A 20633-nucleotide genomic window follows, 5' to 3' on the forward strand; every position below is an offset into this window, starting at 1 on the left:
CTTTGACTTCGAGACTGATTTGGGCCTTGTGTTTTTGTTTTCCGGGCCTTTATGTCCTCCTATTTGCTTCTTTATTATCGGTGGGTTTACTTTGGGTCGGCTCCCGTTTGAATTTCCCGCAAACTCACTCCTGATTCGCGATTCACACTCTTCGTTTGATTTTTCTGAATCTGAATATTCGCATTTCCCTGAATAATCTCATTCTCCTTATTCTCATCTTGACCAACCACTTCTTGCCTTATCTCCGGAGATTCCAAATCTTCCATCAACCTTCCAAAATTGTTTGAAACCATAATATTCGATGTTTCCTTAATTCGAGGGATCTCCCGGAGGTTTCGGCCGGAACTCTCTCTCTGGTTCCCTGTCGCCATCTTACTCCTCGAACTTTCCCCTCTCCTACCGGAATGACGTACCAGCGTAAACCCGTCCTCCTCCTGGCGTGCTTGACCTGAGTTACAATTAGAACCCTGAGGTGCTTCCGCCGGATTGGTTCTCTGAACTTTAGAGGTCCTGTCAATGGCCGTTCGCTCTTGGATTACATTCGGACACTTATGCACCAAGTGGCCAAACATCCCACAGCTAGAACAGATTTGCGATAGACCTTCATATGATACAAAGTATCTGTCTCCGTTTATCACTATCAAGCCCTTCAAAGGTTTTCTCAGGTTCACCTCAACGCAAATCCTGGCGAATCTTGCCCTTTCGAAGTTTAACGTCGTTAAATCCACTTTGACCGGTTTTCCTAGCCCCTTAGCGATTCCCATCAAGATGGATTTGTGATAGAAATTGATAGGGATATTTGCCAACCGTATCCACACAGGGGTCGTTACGATATCATCATTTATGGGATCGAAGGATGGTGTCCATGCTTGTACCACAAGGTAACTCCCGAACACTCTCCAAGGCCCCCCTGCAAGCGCCGCCAAATACTCATCTTCTTCTCCGAACCTGATCATAAAGTATTGTCGCGGGAGGTCCATTACGCACATCGAGCCCTTTGGCTTCCACATCTCACGAAGCTTCCGGGTCAATACCGCGATGGAAGTAACTCGCCCCAGAACTTTAACAATCATGCAGTGTTTCCACAGCCGTTCATGACTTCTAGAACCTCTTGTTCAATCATGATCACCGGTTCCCCCTCTTCTCCATTCGGAAGTTCCAGCCTGACTCTTTCTGAAACAAACGCATCGTCAATCAGCTCCTCCGGATTTGGCATCCCTCCAGCGCTCGAGCCTGTAACCTTCCTCACCCACGAGCCCGTCATGTCCGGAGGATCCCCCGGAGGACGCCCTTGGTCCACGAAATCATCCATGGCCGTATCGTGCTCGCAGCCACCCAAAACCCTAGAAACGCCCTTTTCGCTCTCCATAAAAATTGGTTAGTATTAGATTTGAAGACAGTTAATTGTATCAGCATAGATTTCTAATGGGAACCGGTTATTCTAGTAATTTGAACAATTTGGTTTGTTATCGGTTATCGTGTCTTGACCGGTTTAACAAATAGGTATTCAAACAAACCACCGTTAAGCGACCGGTTTCAAAAACAAGACAGAGAGCTAAACCTAAAGTTGAACTCTTTATAACGCCGCTACTCTTCGACACTGTCTGCATATACTCAAACAAACATGTCAACCACAGAGGTAAAACCCTCCGCCGCTAAAAACCCTAAAAAAGCTCGGAATCCATCACTGGGACCGAAGAAAGATTTGAAGAAGAAGAAGAAGAAGACTAAGAAGTCTAAAGCTCCCGCCTTTGATGACAACACCGTCGAAAGAAACGACCAGAGCGACGGCGAGGAACAACAACCCGCATCTGGCTCTGAGCAGCTAACCTTCTTCTTAAAGCAGCTCGAATCCGCCATTGGTGTCAGGGTCTCTGCTTTAGAGCTCGATCCCATTAAAGGTTTGCCCTTTATTGTTTTTATTATGTCTATACACACTGGTTAAGTAAAGTTCTTGTTGTTTGCAGACAAGTGTGTAGTTGAGTTATCTGAGAAGTTGGATCAGAATGTTAGCAACTTGGGAGAGCATATAAAGATGTGTTGTGGGTCTTCGTGGAGAGAGACTCTTTGTGAAGGAGAGGCTATTGAAGGGAAAGTTGATCCTGGAAACCCAGCTGTTCTCGTTGTTAGCTCCTCTGCTCTGAGATCTTTGGAACTTCTAAGGTATCGTTGTGAATTTGCTATTGTTTAATTGAATACAATGGTGCTTAGAGTAGTTTTTTGTCTCATATGTGTAGGGGTTTAAATTCACTGACTAAGCAATGTCCAGCTTTGAAGCTCTTCTCAAAGCATTTGAAGGTTGAGGAACAGGTACTGTTCTGTTCTTACAATAATTTGTCGTTAGAGAAGTGTATTTAATGCAATTCATATCGAGAACATAGGTTAATAGATCTCAGACAGAACTGAATCATGTGTGTTTTTGATAGTTTTTGCTATAACTGATGTGAGCACTGTTATTGTTCTTATTTTCTATTGTGGATGAATATTTCTTGTTTTTTTTTGTGTGAAATTTTGGGATATGATGACAAAAATACGAAATCTCTAAGGCTAATGCTCTGCAGATAAAAATGTATTTGCACGTCAGTCTGATCCCATTATAGATAACATAACGAGTTAGTGCAGTTTCATCCCCTTCTTTATTACTTCATGTTGATGATACTCTGGGAAGTGATGATAAGATATATCAATATGTCATAGGCACATGCAATGCTGAACAAACATATTTGCACGTCAGTCTGATCCCATCATTGTTATTGTAGCATCATATGCATATATTCATGTTATTCATTCCTCTTTTTTTATATTTCTTTAATGTTAAAAGACTGGGAAATGATGATAAAGATATCGATATGTCATAGGCACATGCAATGCTGAACCAAACATATTTGCACGTCAGTCTGATCCCATTATTTACCCATCATTTTTGTTGTAGCATAAACCTTAATGAATATATTCATGTTGTTCATTCCTCTTTTCTATATTTATTTCATGTTGAGAGACTGGGATATGATGATAAGATATCGATATTTCATAGGCATATGCAATGCTGAACCAAATATTTGCACGTCAGTCTGACCCCAGCTCTTATTTCTTTTTTTATTTCACTGCATCCATTGTAAAAATCTCACATAATAGCCTTTCATTTTAATTCTTGGCATTTCTTTTTTTTATGAATGTTTCTTTTCTACCTCTGGGATATGATGATAAAAAGAACGAAAGATGTTGATGGCACCTTTGCCGCGGAAACAATCTTTTATTTTGCACGTCAGTCTGATCCTATTTTTACTTTCTTTAACATCATTGGCTGCCTTGAAGTCATATTCTTCTTGTTGGTTGTGTTTGGAAGCAATGGCTATTGAAAGTCTCTTTAGAAATGTTATCTTATTCAATATAGTTGCTTGTGTTCTCATTTCCTGTTGTAATTTTCTCAGTGTCATTGTTATATTAACATAAATTCATTGTCGGTGCAGGTAACTCTGTTGAAAAAACGGGTCAATATTGGTAGCGGCACACCGAGTAGAATCAAAAAGCTAATCGACATAGAGGCATTAGGGCTTTCACGTTTAGATATGATTGTGCTTGACTTGCACACTGATGTCAAGGGATTTTCCTTATTCACATTGCCCCAAGTCAGGTTTGTTTCTCCACTCTTTACTTTCATCATCATCTTCTAACTTTGCTTTATTACTTTTGAGTTAGAATTCTGAAAAAAAATATATCTTGAAATTTTGCAGAGATGAGTTTTGGGATTTGTATAAGACATGCTTCCACCAGAGAGTGCTAGAAGGAAGTCTACGCATCTGTCTGTATGGTCCAATGCCAGCAGCTCCAAAGCTTAAGAACAATAAGAAACAGAGACAAAACCAGGATTGAGCTATAGCAAATTCTACTCAAATTTTGATATATTTAGCTCTAGTTTTGCTATGTTTGATTTGTTTTTTTACTATACAGAGAGTGAGTGAATCTTTTGTTAATTAGTGTTCTTTTAACAACAGCTTGTGAGATACAATGTTCTGTTAATTAGTGTTCTTTTGGCATAAAGTAAAGATTCACTGAAAAAGAGGATCAATAGAAAAACAATATCTAGATTAACAGTGTGTATATTTTATATCTACTACCATCTCTCAAATGTTTGTGTGTTGGGATTGTGGGCTTCTCCAATAGATGGTGGGGAAGAAGAGATCCCATGAATGCAGAAAATAGTGGATTCACCACCCATAGAGCTTCTAGATGTTTGACTTTTAGAACATTCCATTAAACAAAAACGATGATGCATAATGATCCCATTATGACATACTTTTAAGATAATGTAGATTTCTCATGGTTTGGTCTTTAAAAGCTTGAACAGTGTTCTGAGATAACTTTGTTGGTTGTGACACCCAAATTTCATGATTAGTCCAAATTTTTATTAGGATTATCAATAAAATATAATAGATTGAATATGTCAACTAAACAAAATTAATGGGGTTTATAATCCTAATGATTATTATTGTTTGTCAACTCTATGATTTCATAGTGAAAAGACCATACATTTATAGTCAAACCGTGGTTGTGAATTGGATGTGGCTTTGGTTTCTTTCGTATCTTATGTCTATCGATAAATGTTTTAAGGTATGATGACGAGAGGATGACACTTTTGGGACATGTAATTACACATTTTGTTAATTAGATTCTAATTTGCTATCAAATCCTATATGATTACACCTCATACTTCTTATTATCGTGCTTCAGTTACAAAACATTCATTAGAAAATAACATTATAAAGCTGTAGATAATGATTTAACAACCACAAAATAATCGGGACTCGTAATTTAATGGCTTCTGTCACGATTCGAAAAAGATAGCATGTATAGAAAACCTCTAAACCTCTTTAATTAATCACTCATTTAACCTAAAAGGAACATTTATATATTATACAAATACAATTAAAAATTAGATATAGAAGAAGGCCCCTTTCATATTTTTAGGTAGCCAACTAGCAAACAGAAGCGAGCAAGTGTGCAATATCTGGCTGTTCTGAAGTCGATAATTAGTGTCCGTTTCTTTACAATACTGACCATTTTATGTAAGCACACGTATTGCTTAGGCATAATATATGTCACATTTGTTTGGATTAGCTTGAATATTTATGTAGGAACTGCAAGTGATATATATACTCCATTTTCCGGTTGGATTTCTACTTGATTAATTAACTAACTAGTTCCCGACTGCGCAACTGCGCAAGTTTTTGTTTTCATTTATTTTTATATAAACATTTTGTTTTCAATTCTAAATTGGTATATATTATAATATATGTGTCTATCAATTTTTAAAACATAATAAGCTTACGGTATATTTTTATCATTGAATAGATTGTTTCAAATTTTCACATGTATTTGTATCTTCTTCTATATATATTTTCGGATTATTATTTCATTATTAAAATCGTAACTATATATATATAGATTATTAAAATATTGTTATATTGTTATATTCAAAAATATTGTAACATTTCACAAATTTATAAAGTTTTTAAAAAATTAAATTTTCGCTTCATAGATTTATGTTATCGAGTAAATAATTAAACATTTAGTTTTTGTTTAATTTTTAAAATAAACTATATAGTTTAAAATTTGTTTTCATTGGTTTAAGGTAGTAAATATTAATCATTGTTAGATAATATAATTTTTGTTATTTAAAAATCTTTATAATTTTAAAAGTTTACATCGAGAGATATTTAAATAATTAACATATAGAGGTATAGTATTACAACATTAAATTATATCTATTTAATTTATACTATCTATAAATCCAATGGATCATCTATTGTTTAAATCCAATTATTGATAACCCAATAAAATTTTCTGATAGACCCAAAATTTAAATGATAAGATTAGAGAGTAAATGTAACATGACTTTATAGGAATAGGTCTATTAGATCTATTTTTTTAAAAATCACACATGAATCAAGATTGTGACTTCTGTTTTAATATATAAGATGATCACACACGAATGCCACAATAAGTAAATAGCCAATAGTCACATTAAAAACCCATCAGAACATATTTTTTCAAAAAAGATAAACAATTATTTTGAATAATGATCTACTGTTAAAATATAAATAAAAAGCTGCAGTGTAAAAATAATAATAGTATAAAAATGTTGTTTGATGATGTAATTATAAAAAATATATTTTCAATGGGAATGAGTTTTTTTTTTCCTCAGGATTCCAATGAGTTTTTCTATACGATCAACGATGGTTAAGAAAATAGTTTAAATATTTACTAAATTAGTTGGTACATCTAAAATGCATAATAGAACGACTAAATATACAGTTGATCCTCTAGGTCATTTAAATGATCATGTTGTTCAAATTTACCTAGTAAGTAAAAAATCAGGATACTAAATAAATGTGGAACGCTGAAATCGTTTTAAGAACAATGGATGTAATGTTTTACCAAAAAAACAATGTATGTAATGAAACAAAAATGAACTGCCTAGATAATATATAGTATATATATACTATATAGTCCAAAAGAAAAGAGAAGTATGTAACTTTGCAGTATAGGAAAGGTAAGAAAAGATGATAAGTTGATAACCACTAATCTCATACTTAAGTGGTAGATTTGACAAGGTGATAAAACACTTAAGATTTGGTGTCTATTGATCTTTCAGTAAAACTTTTGTTGGTTTTTCTTACCACAAATGTAAAAACGGTAAAGCAATTCGATTATCTTCCTTTTTGTTCCTGGTTATGTTTAAAAACAGTCATTCTGATGATGACCAAATCATTTCCATTGATTTACATCGATAGTGACACAACCTATTCGCATATATGTGATGTAAGCATGAGTCACGTGAATTGATTTAGAGTATATGTTTCTGACATATATTAAATATAAATTAGCAACAATATTTTTCTAAATGCGAACCCAGTTTTGATACAGATAGACATAACACGGTTTACAGCAAAATTTTGATGACGTCAACGTTGCGTATGTGTCTATGTATGCAACAATGACACGTGTCACGTCTCTAAGTTCCACGTTGGCAGTAGAAGTCTAGAGCTCATCTTCATTTCGTTAACTTTTGAACTGGTCTTCGAGGTTAATCCATATTTTCAAAAACGTATTAGTTTTTGGGATTATCTGAAATTGTCAAATGAGTTTTGGCTAAAGTAAATTAATGTACTTTAAAAGTTACTCTACGTTGTCTTATTCGGTAGCCTAAAGTCTAGTACTTTTCATCCTATTATAACTAATGAACTTTTTACTTTCTGTACTTCTGAATCTACATAAAAATTTGTACAGAAATGCAAACGGAACTCAATATATATACCGAAAGTTTTGAACAAAATCTAGTTTTTTATTAATAAAATCATCACGAAAATTTCGTTATTGTACGAAAACAAATTTAAAAACATTTTAAACTGAAACACATAAGATCCAACATCAATTTCGTTTGTCTAAAAAATAGAATTCAAAAGCCGAATTGGGAACAAGATATGAATTAAGAAAAAAAAAACTTGTATAGACATTTGACCCAAAAAAGATCTGGTATAGACAATACAAAAGCTTATCAAAGACTCATAAGACGTCAGAGCATGGATCATAATGACGCGAGCATGACACAATGCAATCAACGGTATGGTTCCAAACAATGCGGCGGTGTACGCTTTTTGAAGCCCATTAGGGCCCACAAACATTTCAAAGCCGTCACTCTATAAATAGCCATACACAATTACAATACCAAAACACACAACCCAAATTCATCAATCTATCAACGAGAACACAAGCTAAGAAAGAAAAAAAAAGAGAGAGAACACAAGTAGTATATGAGAGCTGCACTAAACAGAGCAAATTTTGTTGGAGGGTTGTTTTCATTCAGAAACATTAAATCTATGTCGTCTTCTTCTACACAAAACTTCGTATCAAGATCTGTAATCAAGAAAGTCTTCGCTAAGCTTCAGAAAGAAGGCGATGGAGCGGTTGTTAGACGTGGCATTTCCAGGTTCTTTAATCATTTTTCTTCTTTTTTTTTTTTGAGCAAATCATTTTTCTTCTTATTTAAGGAAAGTTAATGATTCCCAGTTAAGTCCTATAAATCTTCTTTTTTTTTTTTGCATAAATTCAGGAGTGAGCAGAAGTTACTAGATCCGTTCTTGATGCTAGATGAGTTCTCCGGTACATTTCTTATTTGTTTATTTATTTCATCCATTAAACAAAAGCAGTCATTTATTGATCATTAATTTTTAATTATGTTTTATAATTTTTCTTTGGAGCAGTTTCGCCTCCAGCTGGATTCCCAGATCACCCTCACAGAGGTCAGTAAAACCATCTATGCTTTTATACTTTACATATACATGGATATATTAACAATTGTTTTATGTAATACGTCTCTTAACATTTTTGTGTGAAAATGTTGTTGAACAGGTTTTGAAACTGTTACATACGTACTTGAGGTAAAAAAAAACATATTTTAATTAGTTTTCGCTAATAGGTTTTCTAAATAAACATTGGTTTTATTCCATATAGGAGTATGAAATAATTGTTCTCTAATTATCTTCTTCTTCAATTTTTTTTTATTTTTTTTTATTTTTTTCCAGGGAGGAATTACTCATCAAGATTTCAAAGGCCATAAGGGTACAATCTATGCTGGTGATGTTCAGGTTAAAAAACAGAAAAAAATGTTTAGCCATTCATAATCCAACAACAATTAAAAAGGACCTTACAAAATTCTACATATGTATATTTTTCAGTGGATGACTGCAGGAAGAGGAATCATTCATTCTGAAATGCCTGAAGAAGAAATCAACAAAGGTCTACAACTTTGGATCAATCTTTCATCCAACAAAAAAATGTAACACAAAACTCACTAGCTAATTAGAATTTTTTTATTAGGAGTTTCTAAACCGGATAATTAACTCTCTAGTTTTGATTCCGACAGGATAGAACCAAACTACCAAGAACTGTCGAGTTCAGACATACCAAAAGCAGAACAAGACGGTGTCCAAGTCAAAGTCATAGCAGGAGAATCAATGGGGATTCAGTCCCCTGTTTACACAAGAACACCAACAATGTTCCTCGATTTCACTCTCGATCCAGGAGCTCAGTTCCACCAAAAAGTTCCGGAATCTTGGAACGCGTTTGCTTACGTTCTTGAAAGCGGTGAAAGCGGAGCTGTTTTCGGCTCATCAAACGCGTCTCCTGTTTCAGCACACAACGTTGTGGTGTTTGGACAAGGAAATGACGGTGTTAGCGTGTGGAACAAGTCATCTTCGAAGAAACTGCGGTTTGTGTTGATTGCTGGAGAACCATTAGGTGAACCGGTGGTTCAGTACGGTCCTTTCGTGATGAATACTCAAGCTGAGATTGATATGACCATTGAAGATTATCACTATGGTAAGAATGGCTTCGAAATGGCCAAGTATTGGAGGTCACAATGATAGAGTCATAATAATCAATGTTTTAATTGTTATTTTCATACTTGTTATTTTAATCTTATGTGTGATTTGAATGGAACAATAATAAAGTTTAAACTCAATTTCTTTTGCTAAATATATGGGTGGGAACCCATTAATCCAAGGCTGACTTTGTTTTAGTTCCAACCGTAGTGATCACTATTGTGTTTTTCCACAATCTAGTTTAAATTAACCGCTTATGCTATGATAATATAGGCATATGAAGAAAGCATCCCACACTTTCTCTAGTGTGAAATAGACATGAGACGAAACAATTGTTAAATACCAAACGCGTATTAACACGTTGAAGTGACATTAACATGATTGTCATTACTTCTAACACCTTTTATTACTAATTTTGGTTGTCAACTTCGGTTAATGCCTTCTGAACGTATGGTGATACGAGTGGACGCAATGAATACACCGACTACATTGCTTCATCGAAAATTATTTTCTACTATTTCAAACTTTCAACTCTTATGATTAACATCAGATACAGTCTATTATTTTTCTATTCAACTTTAATATGTTGATTTAACTACGGTTGGATGGATAAAGAGTGGAAGCAATGAATACACGAACTACGTACATTTCTCCAAATGACATATGAGATATACATCTTCATATCGTTTTGTTTAGATATTTCAGTTATTTAGATACATTTTTGAAGCGCAAATACTACGAATTTTTTTCCTTTTGTTGCAAAAAGTATTTTCAATATAACTTGACAAATTATGAAAAAATTGCAGAATATAATTAAATCTATAATGTACGATAGCATATAAAAGTTATATAGAAATGTAAAAACAAGTTAGTATATTGTAAAACAATATACTTTGAAACAACTTAAATTATAAAACAGAAACAGCAATTGGAAAATATCAAAAATGATTTTTTAACACTCACAAAGTTTACAAAGAACATGAAGTAGAAATGAGAGTATAAACTTATACATTGATAAAACTTCTTTGTCCAATTTTGCTTACATTTCTTCTGTATTTGTAACAAAGAAACTCAAAACACACACACCTTTCTCTCTTTAGCTTTAGCTTTCAATTGAGAACCAAAAAGAATGTCTCTCTGTCTTCACTGTAACTATAAGTTATACCCAGGCAACACAGCACCAAACCCAACCAACCCCTCAGGACAAGAGAGATATTACCTCGAACAGCAAGAAAATGTCTTTGTCCCTTCACTCTCGTTCTTGACCAAACTAACCCGGTTCCCGGTTACTTCCTCCTTGTAAGAATCAGAGTTGAGCTGCTTCCGGCTGATGTTGCTATAGATGTCGCGGATAACCATCTCGAAAGCCGTGCTTACATTGGTCGAATCCAAAGCCGATGTCTCCATGAAAAACAAACCTTGAGACTCCGCAAGGCTCTTGCCTTCCTCGACGCTCACCGCTCTTATGCTCTCGAGATCACACTTGTTCCCAATTAGCATCTTCGCTACTGTTGTATCAGAGTGAGCTGCCACAAAAAAAAAAAAAACAAAGCAAGACACTTTTGACTTCAACTTTAATCAAAGTCATCATCATCATCATCATCATCATCATCATCACCATCATCATCATAGCTATGACTCTTCTAAAAATTGAATCTTTCAATCAAAAGCAACACTCGATTTGCAGATCTCACTCAAAGATTGAAACTTTCAATCGAAATTTTGCAGATCTCACTCAAAGATCGAAACTTTGCAGATCTCACTCGAAAGATTGAAACTTTGAATCGAAAAACAGAGGAGGAGGGAACACGTACTGTTGAGCTCGTCGAGCCAGCGACCGACGTTCTCGAACGTCGAGGTGCGGGTGATGTCGTAGACGACGAGGGCTCCGACGGCGCCGCGGTAGTAGGCGGAGGTGACGGCGCGGAAGCGTTCCTGGCCGGCGGTATCCCAAATCTGAGCTTTGACTTCTTTGTTGTCGATGAGCATGCTCTGAGTCTGGAACTCGACGCCGATGGTGGCTTTGGAGTTGGGGTTGAACTCGTTGCGGGCGTAGCGGGTGAGGAGGTTGGATTTGCCGACGGCGGAGTCTCCGATGATGACGATCTTGAAGAGGTACTCTTCGCATCTCTCGTCGTCAGACATGTCTTCCACTCGTTTCCTCTTTTACTCTCTCTCTGCTCTGTAATAACGCTTAGAGAGAGAAAGAGGAGAGAGAGACAGAGAGATTTGATTTGCCTTTATTGTAGGCTGGTTATGAGGCGCACTAATAAATGTTTAAGTCTCACTTTGCGCATGAAGTAGATTTCCATCATAGTCATGTCCTCCAAGGCTAATGTGAAGCTTGTAATAAGTAGAAGTTAACTGCAATGGTTTTGGGCCTATAGATGCTTGTGTTTGGATAATAATACTCTATGGGGTTACATGAGTGATATATATTTGAGAGTGATCAAGGCAGCTTAATTATGAGCCTTAAGGATTTTACTTGTGAGATTCTATCTATGCATAGAAGGTTTCTTCAACCCTTCCTTCCAGTTTTAAGGCTCGATAGAGCAGGGCAGCTCTAGTTGCGATGATGTGTTAGACAATTGTATTCCTGTTAGGCTAAGATTAGATTATTGAGAGAGATTAACAGCTAAGTTATAACCGGTTATGAATCTATATATGTAAAGTAGAGATAATATTACAAACTGTAAACTTGTTACTCAATTGAAGAGACTACAACTCTATATATACAACTCATCAAGAGGCGGTTTATAACATTATATGCTTCATAAATTTATTAATGCAATTATAATTTGTAACAAATAAAATTTGTAAACAAAAATATTTTTTTCCTTGGGATATACGGATAAAAAACTACATATATTTTTAATCTATTAAGCAAACAATTGAAGCTTTATAGCACAGTAGTAACGACATCTTTATTATATCTGCTGGACCAAGGTTCGATTAATGCCATTTTCCCAATATAATCCTAATTTTATCGAAACTATATGTAATCCTAATGACTATAGGATTCCTTAATTAATATACAATGAGCTATCTAGTATGTTTGAGTTAGCAAAGAAAAACGAAACTACAGGTGAAAACGAAGGATTGAATACTATATCACGCACATCAAAACCTCAAATAATAGTTTATGTTCTAAGCTAAATTAACGAATTTTGTTTTATTGGTTAAATTTGATTGATCGAACTAATTTAAGTTGTCACTATGGTGACGACTTCGAGAATGTGTCAAAACCAGACTTCATTAATAGACCACCATCACTTTCTTTGGACCTCCAAAATCACAAGTATATAATTAAAATCTTTTTGTTGCTGTTGAATTGATTCCTTAGTCTCCTTTTCTTCTCTTCTATACTTCATGTTTGGAAACACATCATATCATTTCATCATCGCTTCTTGCATGCCCCACAAGTGCATCTCTCCATCCCCTTCTCCAGCGACTACACATAACATATAATCAAAGAGAAATAAACATTAACTCAGCAAATATTTACATGTCTGTGATACTGTACAAGTTATATCTATGTTTTGATATCTCGTTTTCCAATTGTATGATATGGACATAAGTTCAACTGAGTGTCTCTTCATAGACTACGTCAATAAGACCATAACATGTGAATGTGTACATGGGACCTCAGAATCTAATTAAGGTTGTCCTCAAACATGCACATACTAATGCGTTGATAGAACGTACGGTATATAATATACATAACCATTTATTTGTTTGTGTACGTAGAGCGATTATGCATGATTCTTAATTCAGAGGAGTCTATACGTTACTTAAACTATACTATATATATGTACACAAGGACGCACCTCTACTTGGTGTTGAAGACCTTTGATATGCTCAACAGCCAAATCCAACATGTCCGCATAGCTCGTTTGCTGCATAAACAAAAAGAATATCAATATTTTTAGTTATATAATCTTCTAATAAATCTTTTAATCCATATCCCTCACTTTGTCCATATTGGGCACCAGTTCTTGTAGCTTCTTCAGCTTTCCGCTTATTCTCGTTCTTCTCTCCTATACATAAAACTTGATCATACTATTGTGTTTTTGGGTATCACACACAGTTCTCTTGTATGATTATATGTTTACTCTTTCTGTAGTAATAATAATATCAAAACAATAGAATACAACTAACCCTTTCAGCGATGCTGCGCGGGTGAGTAGCGCAGCCACGCTTGGCCCTAGTCCTACAAGGCACCGAATCCTCTGGTATGTTCATCATACTCTCCATTCTCGCCATTTCCAGAGACGTTTGCGGCATACTAAACTAAAGAATCATAACCATAAAATGTCAAGAAAATAAAAAAATATTACATAATATCCAAACAAAATTAACTTTATAGACTTAGCACAATAAACATTTTGTTAGCAAAGAAATAGCTTGTGAAGAAATATACAACCAATCTTAATCTTCTCTAAACCATTTATATGTATAACATAGAAACCGTTCAACATACATGAATTTGTGACATACCTTCTTTCTACTGGGATTGCTTTCAAACTGAAATCCTGTTGCTAATTGGCCTTATGAATTTTAATCTAATTTATAAATTTCATATTACATGTATTACACTAAGCACTTAACGCAGTATAATAACTTTTATCAACTTCGACTTACTATAATACACCAAATAACAAAACCACTCAACTTTTGGTGTATGCATTTTCTCCCCTTTATGTTAGAGATTCAAAGAACTATGGAACTTTATTGCATAGAAAGTTAATGTACTCAACATTCATACAACATAAATAACCACAAAATAATAGTGATACCTGTGTTTCTAAGGTGAAAAAATCGGTGGTCTTGGACCGTTTCCCGGGTTCATCAATGGTGAAACTGATATGAGAAGACGAGTTGTCCCAATTGTTGTGATCATTTCCAAAAGTCATACTCGTGGATGGGACACCTTTTATAGCCGCCGCAGCTGCTTCGACCTCCGAGATTCGCTGTAGAGAGTTACGTTCTTGATGACTACTACTACTACTCCCGCCGGAGAATCTCAGCTCCGGCTTCAGCCCCGGCGGCCCTCGCTCTCCTCCTCCGTATCCTCCGTTTGGCCTCCCTAGAGAAAAACCTGTTCGCTCATCCATCAACAAATTTAGATCCAAAGAGAAACAAAGAGATGTAATGTAACGTAGGGTTATAACTTGTAATGATCTCAGTATTTAATAGCCAGTACGATTTTAAAATGCATATATATGCACAAAATAGAAGAGAATGGGTCTTGTTCGAGACTCGAGGAACCCTTCCTTTGTCTCTACTTTGATTTTCTTTATTTATCCAATATTTTATAGAGAATAACGATTAATCATGAAAAGAATCTTAGAAATTAATTCACTATTTGAATTCCAGATATTATTATAAACAAACTAATCCCTCTCCCTCTGTTATTTAAAATTACATATTCTAAAGAAAAATTTTGTTTCAAAAATATCCATCTTTTATATTTTTAATACATATTTTATTAATTAATTGTAAACTTCAAAAAACTTAATTGCACTAGTTAAATTTTTATTGGCTTAAAATTATGAAAAAAAATAAATATAAAAAACTATACAAATTTAATATGTTTTATCAAAACGTGTGAAAAATCTAGAATATATAAATTTTAAGGAATGGATGGAGCATTATGTATCGTATATGCCTATATAATAATGCAAGGGGGTAAATTTTCTTGGGACTGGCACATGGATTACAGTGGAAAAATAAACCGGACGGATGCAATGAACAGAAGATCAACTTGCACAAAAGTAGTATAAATTATTATTTGCAAACTGCAACTAACAAAACAGTAATAAATCAATTATTTATAATGACAAGTAGGCGTATCCAAAAACAGAAACAGTGACTATGATGAAGCCATGTCAGCATGGTTGGCCTCATGGCTGCTTTGTCAGAAGAAAAAGAGCAAGTGGGATGGGTATAATATTGCCAAGTGGACTATACTTTTATTTATTTTTTGCAATGATTCGTTTTTTAACATATACTTTTGGCAAGTGCATGTTTTATAATACATGCTATTTGCATTAAATTGCATTTTCGAAATATACAACTTGCACTTCCTGGAAATACGTGTTTAATTATTCGTGCATGTATAGTGTATGTCAGTTGTATATATGTATTTTGTAAATATATTCATGCTCGGTCCTATGTAGTTGGACGTTTAAAGCATGAAAATAAAAATTTGTCCCCAATCCATTATACTTGCAAGATTTTGATGTTCTTAATTTTTTTTTATAAATTTAGCACTTCAAACTAATGTATTATAAGCTTTAGCCAAGGCATATTTATATACAAATAATATGGACCATGGTTTCTCCATAGAGAAATTGAAAGAGAAATGTGTGAACAAAATCTATTGATAGATATTAGATAACCATAACCATATCAACTAAACAAATAGTGTATAGGTAGATATTTTGATAGCTAATGTAATTTCGATTTTCATTTAAGTGGTCGATATTATATCTGATAATTAATTAGAAAACAAAAGTCGTATCCTTTTATATGTGGAGGAAAACTAGTTGACAAATTAAAGTCGTCGAAATAAATTCAAAGGTTTGGATTAAAGGAAGTGAAAATTATGTGCAAGATTAATTAATATACCTACTCGTTTGTCAATAAAATATCTACTCCTTCAGGCGACATAAATATCATACTCCATTCAAACCGAATGTTTAAAGATTATTCGCATATTTTGAAAATCTTGTTGCAATACTAGATCTAAGTAATTGTCAGTTTACTTTTGTATAGTTCAATTTAGTTAAAAGTTGTTATATTAGTTCTAATTGGTACAAGTAAAAGAAAACTAACTTTTTCCAAAAAAAAACACTAATTTTGTATACATTTTTAAAAATATATATATTTATATACACACATATTTTCTTGAAAAAAAAAACATACACACATATATGAAACAATTAAAACTTAAACCATTTAATTTAACGAAAGAGTACTAATGATAAATTATTATAATGTTATTATGTGTATGTGAGTTATAAATGTAAGAAACACAAAAGGTTACCGTTGGCAGTGGGAAGATGTTGGTCATAGAATCCAGCCGGAGAGCTTCTGTGTCGGAACAATGGAGAGGAAGAAGATGCCCCGGGATCGAATCCAGTGTTAGATGGATCATCGGGGAAGTAATCACCGAGACCAACGACGTTAGGATTGTGCTGCTGCCGCTGATGAGGCGGCGGCCGCGGAGGATTATAGTGGGTTTGAGAGCCGAGGGAGGAGAAATCACGGGTAGCTCCAGCAGCTGAGTCATGTCCATTGTCGTTGGCGTCTCCGCCGTCTGGAACAGTGGACTTGGAGGAGGAAGGAGGAGGGTACATAAATTGTTTTTGCCGGGAAAGAAAAACCCTACAAAAGTTAATCTGATACTTAGAGAAAAATGTCTTTTAAGAGAGAGAGATTTGGAGTAGCTAATTATTAATATTATAATGCAAGTGGGTTACTAAATATAGTTAGGGATCGTTAAGTAATGAATTAAAAATAAAGGCGGCCAAGTTAGAGAGAAGGCTTGTGAGTTGTGTGTGCTGAGTGGGTGTGCTTGTCCGCTTGACCAAGAGAGAGTCTCTTATTCACGGTCCGTCAATGCACGTGCGCCTCACGTGGTCGACAGATGGTGGTTTTGACGTTCTTTAGATTCCATTTAATTGTAATATTTCTTATAACTAGTCATTTATGGAAGTTATGAAGATGTTGGTTGGAGCTGTAACTTAGAGATTTAGGGTTTTTTAACGACATAATTTTATTAACTAGATTATAAAAATTTACACAAATACATGCATAATAATGAAAGCACAACAAATAACACATATAAAATGAAAAATAAAACCACATAACACATGAAATAGCTTGAGAAAATGATTCTCTTTGAGAGGTCTTTGTTGAAGTTATGAACTCTATTAATTTTTTACGGTCTTAAAATCTTTGTCGCATTATAAGCATTGATTCTTTTTGCTGTATTACATTGGTCCTATTTCAATCTAATAATTCAATGTGTTGATTTAACCATAAAAATAAATATTAGAAATATCAATTTTCAATGGTTGTATGAATATCGCCAAAAATAATAAAGACTAAATCTTTAATTTCATGTTGTCACCTCAAGCAAACCATGATTTCGGTGATATATTTTGATATCAAATATATTGTATCAAAATATAACTTCCGGAAGATTTAGGTTTTATATTTGGTAAATGACTAAATGGTAACGAAGAAGATTCAAGTTATAGACTACAGTTCCCCCCNAATATTGGCAACACTTGGCCTGGGCGTTTAACCGTTGGCGTTCGGATCGGATTTTTTGGGTTTTCAGGTTTACGCTCCTAGGTCCCATACTAAAATTTTATTAGTACAGGTCAGGTTCGGATAATAACACTTCAGATTCGGTTCAAAATTGTATTGCGTCCTAAAACCCATAAAGTAATCATATATCGTACGGATTCGGATTATATTGGTTCGATTTGGATATAACCGAAGTAAAAAATAAAATTTTTGAACCAAAACATAAAGAAAAACATCTAAATTAAATAAAAATTAATCCATCACACATAAAATTGATAAAATAACAATAAAATGTTAAATCAAGCATGAAAACAAACATCATTTGTAAACAATATGTATTGCTTTATAGAAAATAGACTTTTTATTTCAATGAGCAAATTATAAAATACTTATTTATTACTAATTGGTACTTAAACCATTTATTAAAATTTTAATATTTATTATTATATATCATATTACCACAAATATTGAATTTAATAATTGAAATACTTATATATATTTCAAAATATTTATATTGACTATTAATTTCGAATTTTTTGGATTACTCGTTCGGGTTCGGATATTTTTTATACCACCCTACAAAACCTGTTCGGGTATTTTTACATTTCGGGTCGAATAACGGGTCAGGTTTTTCGTTTCGGGTTCGGTTCCGATTTCGGATTCCGGATTGTATGCCCAGGCCTAGACAACACCGTACTATCACACTAACATCAATATCATCAGGGTCAGTCATATATTGATAAGTCGATAAATTATAAAAATTAATTTTTCACGTATATTCAAAATTTCAACATTATTATCTGTGCGCGATTCATTCCACAGTCACAATCTACGAAGGTCATGAAAACGTTAAATGACAAATATAATACCTTTTGGCCAAAATACTTTACTTGCATTAAATAATACATGCTGATTTACACGAGTTGTAGGTAAGTAGGTTATTAACAGAAAGTAACACAGGATATATATATATATATATATACACACACATATATAGCTTGGATTTGTTAGAAAAATTATATATTAGTGTATATACAACATTAAACATGAAGAATCCAGAACACTATTTATAGGGTTATTATTAATACGCTAGAACCATTTGTTTAGATAAGAACATCGACAAGTTTCAAATGATATGCTCTTAAAATAAGTTTTAAATGAAGAAAATAATATAGAATTGATGGTGGATTATATAAGTTTGGGTGAATCCATTGGCAGATAATCGAAGCCAATAGTTTTGGGGGTTTAAATTTTAAACAAAGATGCATTTTGTTAATTATCGTCAAGTGGGTCGTTAAGATTCCATTTTGTATTAATGGGGAAAACACTTTCTAATTGTACTATAAATTTGTACTATATTATGGTTTACAGATAGTCCGAAACTTAAATTATTTGGATAAATAGTCATATTATTGTTCATGTTCTCGACCACCACATATGATCCAAGACAAAGGATGTCAACAGAAAAGAGGGACAAAGACCATGACAAAACATCCATTTTATACATGTATACAACTAGTTGGTTTATATAAAACACTACACGTATGTACTTTTTATTATACTACTGTGAACGCCCATAGATTAGGGCATACCACTGTATTTATTTTCTTAACATTTGATTGGGATTCCTTATTTATGTTTAAAGTGGGCAAGATTTTGGTTGTAGCTCTCACATAAATTAATACCATTTTTTCAATATTTGAAAGTAGCATGGCGAATTGAATACAAAATATCATATCAAACCCATCTGAAATGATTTAAATTTTGATAAATGTTAAGGTAATCTTAGTGATGTTGGATGAATATAGACATATAGTTTGTTCATTAAGATGCTACAGAGTACCTACAAATATATATCCAATAACAATTTAATTTATATAATTTAAAAGTGTAATAATTAATGGCACAAACATGATCGACGAAATAATTAATCTTCGGCTAAGATTCACAATTATTGGTGAACAAAAAAAAATTAACACAAACAACGCTAAATTAAAAAGACTGTTGACGAAAAAATGAAAAACATCGTAAGTGCTGATGCGAAGCCCAAGATTGTTAGTTTGTTACCATCATTTACAATATCCAACATTGCTATACTTTCTCTTATTTAGACGTGCCAAAATAAACAGGCCATATCAGTCCAACTCTTAAGAGAGTTGGATAAAGATCATATACTTATTAGGTTGGATATTATTTGTATCTAAATCAAATATATGTTTCTCCCATCAAGTTCAAATATATTTGGCCCATAAATTTTGTTTTGAATGAATTTGTAACAAGTATTTTGATTACCGTTCATGTCTATTTCTCTTTTCGGTAAAATAATCAAGGGTTTGGGGGGGTTTTTGCTACGCTAATTAACTTATCTCGTTGACATTTCTTACCATTCGTGGAAATGGTCCAAGTGGTAACTTTTTGGATTCAAGTTTGCTTCCATTTTGGATTCGTTTTCTATGGAAATGACCAAACCAGTTCAACTGCAAAATTACATAAAGGAACTCTATGATAATTAAAGGTACTAAAAGACTCTTCGGTTTTCTTATGATTGTTTTGGAATTCGTTTGAGTTCAGGTTGAATGTTATGGTTTAGTCTTTTTATAAATATAATTTGTTTATATGTTTAATTTAACAACGGTTCAGATAGCTAATTAAGCACGGTTAAATGAAAAGTAATTACATGAATCCACACACTCTAGCACTACAAGAAAAATGGGTTTTAATAGCAGATCGGGATAGCGTTTTTTTCGATTGTGCTATTGTTGACATATCTCTTACTTTTAGATAGCGTTTGCGAAAATACAAACGCTATGTTAGGTTGGTCCGATTTTAATTTCTCCAAAACATTTTTCGGACATAGTATACATAGCACTTTTAGTTTTGAAACGCTATGCATATCTAAAGCGGAAAAATAATTGATTTTCCCTCTCGTAC

The 20633-nt window shown here is 33.7% G+C and overlaps 5 protein-coding genes across 5 annotated transcripts; 2 read left to right on the top strand and 3 right to left on the bottom strand.

Moving 5' to 3' along the window:
- Positions 1–86: 86 nt before the first annotated feature.
- On the bottom strand, positions 87–980 carry LOC106337839. The gene has a single exon (XM_013776948.1). The coding sequence runs from the start codon at positions 978–980 to the stop codon at positions 87–89; it is 894 nt and encodes a 297-aa protein (XP_013632402.1).
- Positions 981–1588: 608 nt separating this feature from the next.
- On the top strand, positions 1589–4052 carry LOC106339810 (protein CMSS1). Its single transcript, XM_013778684.1, has 5 exons — positions 1589–1901; positions 1968–2163; positions 2238–2310; positions 3471–3634; positions 3735–4052. The coding sequence occupies exons 1-5, from the start codon at positions 1625–1627 to the stop codon at positions 3871–3873; spliced, it is 849 nt and encodes a 282-aa protein (XP_013634138.1). The 5' UTR covers positions 1589–1624; the 3' UTR covers positions 3874–4052.
- Positions 4053–7747: 3695 nt separating this feature from the next.
- On the top strand, positions 7748–9537 carry LOC106339448 (pirin-like protein At2g43120). The gene is made up of 7 exons (XM_013778259.1): positions 7748–7990; positions 8114–8163; positions 8265–8303; positions 8413–8441; positions 8586–8648; positions 8739–8839; positions 8927–9537. Exons 1-7 carry the CDS (start codon positions 7815–7817, stop codon positions 9423–9425), a joined length of 957 nt encoding a protein of 318 aa, XP_013633713.1. The 5' UTR covers positions 7748–7814; the 3' UTR covers positions 9426–9537.
- Positions 9538–10319: 782 nt separating this feature from the next.
- LOC106336891 (ras-related protein RABA5c-like) lies at positions 10320–11669 on the bottom strand. The gene is made up of 2 exons (XM_013775859.1): positions 11198–11669; positions 10320–10909 (listed from the first exon to the last, which is right to left on the bottom strand). The coding sequence occupies exons 1-2, from the start codon at positions 11526–11528 to the stop codon at positions 10599–10601; spliced, it is 642 nt and encodes a 213-aa protein (XP_013631313.1). The 5' UTR covers positions 11529–11669; the 3' UTR covers positions 10320–10598.
- Positions 11670–12553: 884 nt separating this feature from the next.
- LOC106337695 (transcription factor bHLH129) lies at positions 12554–16880 on the bottom strand. Its single transcript, XM_013776828.1, has 6 exons — positions 16432–16880; positions 14180–14481; positions 13542–13673; positions 13355–13420; positions 13211–13279; positions 12554–12834 (listed from the first exon to the last, which is right to left on the bottom strand). Exons 1-6 carry the CDS (start codon positions 16742–16744, stop codon positions 12781–12783), a joined length of 936 nt encoding a protein of 311 aa, XP_013632282.1. The 5' UTR covers positions 16745–16880; the 3' UTR covers positions 12554–12780.
- Between the last annotated feature and the right edge of the window lie 3753 nt (positions 16881–20633).

Source organism: Brassica oleracea, chromosome C4 (genome assembly GCF_000695525.1).
Source record: "Brassica oleracea var. oleracea cultivar TO1000 chromosome C4, BOL, whole genome shotgun sequence".
NCBI classification, from domain to species: domain Eukaryota; kingdom Viridiplantae; phylum Streptophyta; class Magnoliopsida; order Brassicales; family Brassicaceae; genus Brassica; species Brassica oleracea.

What these genes read in the sequence shown, in the direction of transcription:
- LOC106337839 (XM_013776948.1), bottom strand. Translation starts at nt 980, where the DNA reads ATGGACCTCCCGCGACAATACTTTATGATCAGGTTCGGAGAAGAAGAT.
- LOC106337695 (XM_013776828.1), bottom strand. Translation starts at nt 16,744, where the DNA reads ATGTACCCTCCTCCTTCCTCCTCCAAGTCCACTGTTCCAGACGGCGGA. An exon ending in TTTTCACCTTAGAAACACAG is followed by an intron (nt 13,674 to 14,179) that starts GTATCACTATTA and finishes ATGATTCTTTAG; the next exon opens with TTTAGTATGCCGCAAACGTC. An exon ending in CGCGCAGCATCGCTGAAAGG is followed by an intron (nt 13,421 to 13,541) that starts GTTAGTTGTATT and finishes TTTTATGTATAG; the next exon opens with GAGAGAAGAACGAGAATAAG.
- LOC106339448 (XM_013778259.1), top strand. Translation starts at nt 7,815, where the DNA reads ATGAGAGCTGCACTAAACAGAGCAAATTTTGTTGGAGGGTTGTTTTCA. An exon ending in GATGCTAGATGAGTTCTCCG is followed by an intron (nt 8,164 to 8,264) that starts GTACATTTCTTA and finishes TCTTTGGAGCAG; the next exon opens with TTTCGCCTCCAGCTGGATTC. An exon ending in TCTATGCTGGTGATGTTCAG is followed by an intron (nt 8,649 to 8,738) that starts GTTAAAAAACAG and finishes TATATTTTTCAG; the next exon opens with TGGATGACTGCAGGAAGAGG.
- LOC106339810 (XM_013778684.1), top strand. Translation starts at nt 1,625, where the DNA reads ATGTCAACCACAGAGGTAAAACCCTCCGCCGCTAAAAACCCTAAAAAA. An exon ending in AGAGCTCGATCCCATTAAAG is followed by an intron (nt 1,902 to 1,967) that starts GTTTGCCCTTTA and finishes TGTTGTTTGCAG; the next exon opens with ACAAGTGTGTAGTTGAGTTA. An exon ending in ATTTGAAGGTTGAGGAACAG is followed by an intron (nt 2,311 to 3,470) that starts GTACTGTTCTGT and finishes TTGTCGGTGCAG; the next exon opens with GTAACTCTGTTGAAAAAACG.
- LOC106336891 (XM_013775859.1), bottom strand. Translation starts at nt 11,528, where the DNA reads ATGTCTGACGACGAGAGATGCGAAGAGTACCTCTTCAAGATCGTCATC. An exon ending in CTGGCTCGACGAGCTCAACA is followed by an intron (nt 10,910 to 11,197) that starts GTACGTGTTCCC and finishes TTTTTGTGGCAG; the next exon opens with CTCACTCTGATACAACAGTA.